We start from the raw sequence: 8052 nt of genomic DNA on the forward strand, positions 1-8052 counted from the left end.
GGGGTGCCGGCGCGTGCGTCCATGGGTGCGGGTCGCCGGCGCCGACGCGCGCGGTGCTTTAGAGGGGGAGAAGAAGAGCGCAGCGCGAGCGTCATGTGTGCCGCGCGCGGAAGCGGGCGCGCAAATACACCGCGCGACGTACCGCTTCCTAGCGCGCGCCCAACTGCTTATACCGCGCGCGTGGTTATTGCGCGCCCGCTGGAGTCATCCGCCGGGTTGCGCGCGCGCTAAAACGGAGGATTTTGCGGCGCAGCGCCTGTTTAGCGCGTCTGTTGGAGATGCTCTAAGAGGAATAGGGAGTCAAACTAAACGAGTGACAGATAGCTCGTGGGCCGATCCATGTGTGTTATAGTAGCAATTTCATGATTTTAACATGGATAGAATCTCTCAAAAGGTTCAGACGACCACCACCATTGGTACTGAGACCGACACGTGTACAGACACCACGACAACGTTTCAAAAAACTTCATTCTCCTCTAAGAATATGCGTATATGTAAGAATGTCAATTTTTTTTAAAAAATATGCATGTATGTAAGAATGTAATCCATATATATGTAAAATTCTGAAAAATCCGACACGATATACAAATGAAAAAACACCTTCATAATATAATTAAAATATTACATTATGCGTCGCCGACAAGTTTAGGCCAGCGTCGCGTCATGAAGGCTTCCCTCGACAAGTTTAGGCCAGCGTCTCGTTCTAGCGGCAGCATCAGTGCGTTTGATTCAATGGTCCATGACCTTTATATTTATTATTATTATTTTAGAGGAGAACGGCGTTTTGGTGGCCGAGCTTTATGAAGGTCTTTATTTTTTAAAAGTTCAAATTGAAATTATATATTCAAAAAATTCTAAAAAAAATATGCGTGTTATGTAAGAATGGAACCCGCATGTGTGTAAAATTTCATGATGAAATACGTTGAAATGTGATATGTAAAAAAACAAATTCATGACATGAGAGGATGAATATTATCATGTGTTAAACAACCCTAGATTTGTCCTTTTTTGCACAGACCTCATTTCAACATGTTTTGCCTTGAAATTTTACACACATGTGTGTTATGCCTTCATGTATATCTGTAGTTTTTTTTCAGAATTTTTTGGAATGTAAAAATATGAATTTTGATGAAATTTGAATTTTAAATTTGAAGGCCTCCAGTGAGCTCGGTCATCAAAGGCAATTTCCGTATTTTAGAGGTGCTTTGTAATCCTTTTGGAAAGAAAAAAGAGACAGGCCAACTAACTGACTGAATCCAACACAACACAACACATCACAAGTTCACAACAAGGAGAAGCCACATGCATCACCAGTACACATTAACCGCACAAACTAATTGAAGTCGCAAACCGATCTTCACCTAAACAGCATGCATGGATGCATGCATGAAGATGAAGAGGCAACACCGATGGAGCTGGAGTAGTTTATTTCTGGCCATCCTAAGCTCAGCAGTCCCGCTCGCAGTAGCACTTGCGCTCGACGTGGTGCTGGTTGCACTGCCCGCGGGGGAAGTTCTCGGTGCGGCACACGCTGGCGCAGTTGGTGTCGCTGAAGCAGGCGCCCTTGAACTTGTGGCTCTGCGACTGGCACGTCCGGGCCTCCGCCGTCTTCGTCGTCCCCGTCTCTACAATGCAGCCACGGTACGAGTAATTAAGCCAGCGCCGGTGATTGATTACAGTTTACAGATGCTCGCTGGGAGGAAGGAAGAAAGCTCGGCGGACGCACCTGTGGCGACGAGGAGGAGCACGATGAGGAGGGCGGCGGCGGGCGCGGCGGCCATGCGACGAGGGGACGCCATCTCTCTTCTGCACTTGCTCTTTTGCTTCACCCGAGTGTGAAATCCGAGCTCTCTGCTGCTGCTGCTGCGGGGCCTGGCTGTGTTAATTAGCCAAGCAAAGAGAAGGAGGAGTTTATATAGGCAGGCAGAGAGAGATGAGTGCATATTGGTGTTGGTGGTCGATGGGTGTTGAGAGGTGCTTTATGCTTTGGGTGGTGGCGCGGCTACGTGCTGGCAGTAGAGGAGCGGCGGCCAATATATACTTCCACGTTGCCATGGCAGGTGTCCAGAATCCCCTCATGCATGCATGCACGGCGACATGTGGTACGTGAGTGAGTGAGTGAGTGGAGGTGTCGGCAGGAGACGACGCTTTTGCCTGCGGCGCTGCGTGCAGGATTGACGGTTTGTGCCAACTTTACTTTACTTGCCCGCCGCCTGCTCACTTCACTTGTTGCGACGAGAGACGCAGATCGACGGCTCTGGCGTCGACACCGGGACCGGCTAGGTGTCAATTGACTGAAAATTACATTCGGTCAGTCACTTTTTTGTGTAGGTGTGAACATGCGCAGCCACATCAAAAAAAAGGCCGGCCGCAACTATGCATGTGAGATTTGGACCATGTCTCGAGAAAACGAGAGAGAGAGCACGCTCGTGAGAGACCGTGCTATCTGCTGTGCATAGACATGCATGTCTGAGAGAGAGAGAGAGAGAGCGAGAGCTACTGAGAGGGATTTGTGATGTGTGCATGCATGTGAAAAAAAATGAGAGAGAATGCATGCATGTCATAGAAATTTAATAAGAGAGGGAGTCAGAGTGCTAGGTAATTTTCTTTTTTGACCGTGACGGCTCAAATGCGGCCAAAATAAAGTATCTCTGTCCCAAATTTGCTATAGTATACCTGCAGTCTAAATGCAGTGTTAATTGGAGACAATTACCTGAGAAAAAGTCTGGCATGAATCTCTCGCAAAGCTACAACACTAATTGTGATAAAATATGCACACAATTTACGCATAATTATATTTTTTATAATATGTAATAATAAACATGTAATGGCGAAGTTTCGCCCAAAGGTAGATTGCTAAGAAAAAAATGAATTAGTGGCGTTGGCATTACTCTTAAACTAGAAAGAAAATAAAATATAAAATTAAAATAAAGAAGTTTTCTAGGGAAAAATGAATTAGTGGCATTTGTATTATCCTTTAGGAAGAATAAAAATGAAACAAAACTAAATAAACAACGACAAAATTTGCACACAATTTACACTTAAATTGCGCTTTTTCACAATATGCAAAAAAGCATATATTGCACTTAAATTACGCTTTTGCACACAATTTACACTTAAATTGCGCTTTTCCACAACGTCCAGACAAAATTTGAACGAATGAATAAGTGACAATGCTACTGCCCTTTAAGAAGAAAGAAAGTGCAATAAACACCAAAACAAAAACAAAATATGATGTTTTCCAACGAAGAATGAATTAATAACATTTATATTACCCTTTACAAATCAAAAAATATCTAAAACAACAAATGTAAAAATTTGCATACAATTTACACAAAAATTGCACCTTTTATAATATGCAAGAATAAGCATATAACTATGGAATTTACACGAAATAGAAGTTTCCAAATAAAGGATGAATTAGTGGAATTGGTATTATCCTTAAAAAAAGAAAATGAAATGTAAAATTCACTAATGAAATATTAGAAAAACAAAATTATAAAGTTTTCTGGGCAAGAATGAAACCCTTTAAGAAGAAAGAAAATAAAAAACAAAATAATGAAGTTTTCTATGGAATAATGAAACCCTTTATGAAAAAATCACAAAAACTAAAACTAAAACAAAATAATGAAGTTTTCTATGTAAGAATGGAACCCTTTAAGAATAAATAAAATAATGAATTTTTAGGCTTAGCTTTTACGTCGGTTTGGTCCCTCTATATACGTGGCCATATACGCTATAAGAGATAATCGTGAGAAGAAAAAGGAATAAAAAGAAGGGGCACGACACGTGCCTTTGGCCAAAGTTTTCATGTGTGCGTGTTCGTCCTGATTTGATGTGATCGATCCTGTGGGAGAATTCCAACAATTGGTATCTAGAGAAAGGTTCAGGGGTCGAGGCCTTGCCCCGGGGTTGCGACCCGACTAGCACCTCGGGGCGGGCCATGAAGTCGCTGGTTGATGCAGCGAAGAGGAGGAACAAGTGATCGTCGTTTGGCGGAGCGACAAGGAGGGAGACGACATGTTGTTGTCGGCAAGGTGGTGGAGGGAGATCGTTGATGGGAGAGGTGGTGCCGAAGTGCGGCGCTGGAGCTCATCAAGATCATGTCCCAGTGTGTCGGATGAGTTAATGAGTCGTGCGAGTTTGCATGGTCAGTCGTCATTGCGTCTGTGAGTCGTCGTCGTGTCCAAGTGCTCGTCTTGGTGATGATTTGTTGGAGTGGAAGCGGTGTTCACGGTGTTCCGTGAGTCATGCCCATGTCCTCGTGGAGCGTCCTGGTTGCGGTCAGTGTGGATTCGGTGTGATGCCGAAGGCGGAGCAATGGAGAATGAATCTACTTCAAGCAAGTATAAGGAGTATGATGCAGACCGAGTGCAAGGCAGCGGCCAAGCAATGACGGTGGCACAACATTGTAGAGCAAGGAGGCACTACATATTTTCAGGCGGATCATACTTAGCGCATGATAGGTTTAGTGAGTCGTTGATGTGGTAAATTTGGAGTAGGGAGAGATTGTTAGAGTTTAATCCATACTTACGTGTAAGAGTTGGAAACGTATTTACCATAGAGTCGTGGCTTGCATGCTACGTTTGTGTCCGGGTCAAGTACGTACCAGGGTCCTAGCACGAGTCAGGTTTTTAGGCTTAGCTTTTACGTCGGTTTGGTCTCTCAATTCTCATGTATACGTGGCCATATACGCTGTAAGAGATAACTGTGAGAAGAAAGAGAAATAAAAAGAAAGGGCACGATACGTGCCCTTGGTCAAAGTTTTCGTGTGCGTGTGTTCGTCCTGATTTGATATGATCGATCCTATGAGAGAATTCCAACATACCTATGGATTTAATTGGCAATTTTAGCTAAAGTTGAATAGTGAACTCAGCTGGTTGTCTCACTTTTGATGGTTATTTTGACTTGACATACTGATGGGGAACAGGCTTTGGATCTCTTGAAGTCTTCAAATTCAAGGGACAAAATGGCGGAGGACATTTGGCAGGTTCTTGCCAAGGCCAAGTACCAAGACTGGAAAAAGCACTCCACTCAGCGAGTTTGGAAGATGCAAAGTTTAGGTACATTGTACATTGAAATTACCTTGAGATAATTGGCATCATTGTGCTGCAGATCAAAGCCAAGTCTGTATATTTAATGTTGAGGGTCAATTCGGCAAAACTTGAACATTCACCCTGATGCCTTACATTCAAGATACTGATTTTTTTTTGTTTGTACTCTGCTGTAACATGAACATCGTAGGGAAGCTTGCGAAAATGGTCTGCAGGATCATCACTTTCTTAGTGGCACTCTTTTTCAGAAGACTCCGAGGGGACAACCGATGAGTATCCAGAGCAATGCAAATTGTTATCTGAAGTCTTCACAAATGCTATACTTGCTGATACTCCAGGAGATGTAAAAGCACAGATGATATCTTGTGTTATAACCAAATTTCTTTTGTTTGGTGTTGTTTTCTCTCCTCTGCGTTCTTAAGTTGTTCCCACTCTAAATACATAGGTGCCCGACTACCTTTGCTGTCATAACTTTTGAGATTTTTAGAGATCCAGTTATCACACCCAGTGGTGTAACATATGAGAGGGCCATACCACTTGAGCATCTCCGCAAGGTGTGCCCTATTCCTAATCTGACATCTCTTTATAGAAAACCCTTGGTTTTTATTTATCTTCCTAATCTGGCATCTGTGTATAGAAAACTCTTCAATTTTATTCATCTTGTATGTACTGTTGTTTGATAGTACCCTTCCACTGAAATTTCTTTCAGGAATATTCCACTGAACTATTGATTCCCTAATTCTACGATGCCATAGGTTTAGGTGATTCCATATAATTATGCATAGCTGAAAGAATCCCTTCTTCAAATCATAGTTGAAAGAACTGTTATTAAATGAAACAACACAGAGCTTTTTTGCTAAACTGAACTAGTGCATTATTTGACTGGGATAGATACGATCTGTGATTTAAACATGGCCTACATATTTGACTGGTATGGTTTGTCATGTGCTAATAGTGAAATTTAAACATGGCCTAAATATGTGTGGTACGTATGATTCAGTTTGATGGGCAGCAATTTTACTTTGCAGCACAATGTTGTAATAACTCATACTAGCCTTTTCTTTAGGTGGGCAATTTCGATCCAGTGATGCGGGAACCCTTGAAGGAGCATCAGCTGGTTTGTCAGGACCCAGCTATGATTTTGGGTATAGGAGAAGGAATCAGCGAGAATTCACGAAGAAAGATATCCCGATCTGGGTGTTGTTTTGACCTATCGGCGTCGCCGTATCTGTTTTGGTTTCAGCCAACAGGCGAATTTGGAAAAAAATCGTAGCAGCTAAGCCACAACCCGGCCGCTTTATAGGTGAGCTAGTTACTACGCTCGACAGTCACTTGTCGGAACGGTAACAGTAACTGGATCTAACGGCTAGCGATGAAAGTAACTTGAAGAGCTACCAGAACCGTCCGATAACTGAACCGGTATTTGCTAGATGGGCTACGGTTAACTGAATATGTATCTTCAGTGTTCAACAGGCCTGACATGGTTCCGAATCTTGCCATCAAGGAAGCAGTTCAAGCCTACCTCAAGGAGCATAGCTGGGCCTACAAGTCGACCTAAAGTTGTTCTGTTACCGGCTAAGTGCTAACAAGATGTGTCGATATAGTGTCTGAGTTGCAAAGGTCTGATACTGAGTAAATCCTAACAAACACTTGGCAATTGTACATAATAAGCCAGCACACACTGGAAGCTAGAGCAGCTTGACCTGTGATTCTCTGTAGCAGTTTACCTATAGGTTAGTCATTTTCAGTGATAAGTTTCTAGGATCAGGCGGAACTTGGCTTTACGATAGTCGTTTGTATGATCCTGTACATTGATCATTTTGTGCCATTTCTTTTGTTAGCATTCTGCATTGTGAATATAGAGAAGATTCCCCATGTTCGAAACAATGTCCTTTCATATGTAGAAAGTTCAAAGTTGTGAGCAACCTTTTATATTTCTAGATGGATCAAGTGTTTTTCAAATTTTAATCAGGAGCAACCTTGCCATTTCCTTGCAAAAATTATACGTGTAATAGTTATATGCAAAATCCTTGTGAGATTTCTAGATGACATGTCTTTTGGATGTTTGTAAATTTTGACAGGGACTGACGAGTATTGTGCCCATGTTAAAAATTGTTCTTCCTTTTTGGAGTTTCTTCTTATATGAAAAAAAAAACATGAACATAAACAGCATGCGCGTAACTGTGGTAGTTTTTCTTATGAACTTTTATACGAAACTTCTGGAAAAATCAGTAATGGTTGCATTGCCAGAATTTTGTTCTTTGGCCAAGGGAACTTAACAGATGTTTGAATATGAGCTGTCTCTTTTTTCTTGTTGTCCAAAATTCAATCCCAACCTTAACCTATACATTTCTTGTTAATGGTGAAGATTTTTTTCCCGCATGGAGGAGCTTTCGCCCCCAATTTCATTCCATTAAAACTGAACCGATAAAACAACTGTCAGGCCACAAGAATGCATGCATCTATCTAGAACAACAAAGAAATAGGTCACCCAGGCAAGCACGACGCTCACCAGCTCAAAAACGAGATAACAAGACTCCAAGAAAAATCACACTCGTGCAGCAGCATCGCACTCCGATCCTGTTGCCGGCTGATTTCATTCAATTGAAACAAAACTGATAAAAACTGTAAGCCAGCAAGATTGCATATATCAATCCAGAAGCACAAAGAAATAAGACACCCATGGAAACGCCCATAATGCGACACTGCTCACCAGCTCAAAACGAGATAACCAGAATTAAAGGGTAATCAATCCATGACCCCCTCATCCATATAAAGGGTAATCGACCAGATAAAGGCAATGACAATGTATCAAGCGTATCTCGTATAGCATCATCCCACTCCAATCATGTTGCGAGCCATAGGATTATAAGAGCCAATCCCTTGCCTGCATGGAAGAAGTCCACAACCACCAAAGTGAGCTTGACATAACATCCTTTTTCTAAAAAAAAAAACCCATCTTTTTACTAGGACCTTCAGGCAGTTCAAAAAATGAGAA

At 42.2% G+C, this 8052-nt stretch overlaps 1 protein-coding gene and 1 pseudogene across 1 annotated transcript; one reads left to right on the forward strand and one right to left on the reverse strand.

The window, feature by feature from the left end:
- Positions 1 to 1232: 1232 nt before the first annotated feature.
- Positions 1233 to 1899, reverse strand: LOC119282108 (defensin Tm-AMP-D1.2). Its single transcript, XM_037562703.1, has 2 exons — positions 1727 to 1899; positions 1233 to 1625 (listed from the first exon to the last, which is right to left on the reverse strand). The coding sequence occupies exons 1-2, from the start codon at positions 1797 to 1799 to the stop codon at positions 1447 to 1449; spliced, it is 252 nt and encodes an 83-aa protein (XP_037418600.1). The 5' UTR covers positions 1800 to 1899; the 3' UTR covers positions 1233 to 1446.
- Positions 1900 to 4912: 3013 nt separating this feature from the next.
- On the forward strand, positions 4913 to 6612 carry LOC119349659 (annotated as a pseudogene).
- The last annotated feature ends 1440 nt before the right edge of the window (positions 6613 to 8052 follow it).

Source organism: Triticum dicoccoides, chromosome 1A (assembly GCF_002162155.2).
Source record: "Triticum dicoccoides isolate Atlit2015 ecotype Zavitan chromosome 1A, WEW_v2.0, whole genome shotgun sequence".
NCBI lineage: Eukaryota > Viridiplantae > Streptophyta > Magnoliopsida > Poales > Poaceae > Triticum > Triticum dicoccoides.

What these genes read in the sequence shown, in the direction of transcription:
- LOC119282108 (XM_037562703.1), bottom strand. Translation starts at nt 1,799, where the DNA reads ATGGCGTCCCCTCGTCGCATGGCCGCCGCGCCCGCCGCCGCCCTCCTC. An exon ending in GCTCCTCCTCGTCGCCACAG is followed by an intron (nt 1,626 to 1,726) that starts GTGCGTCCGCCG and finishes GCTGCATTGTAG; the next exon opens with AGACGGGGACGACGAAGACG.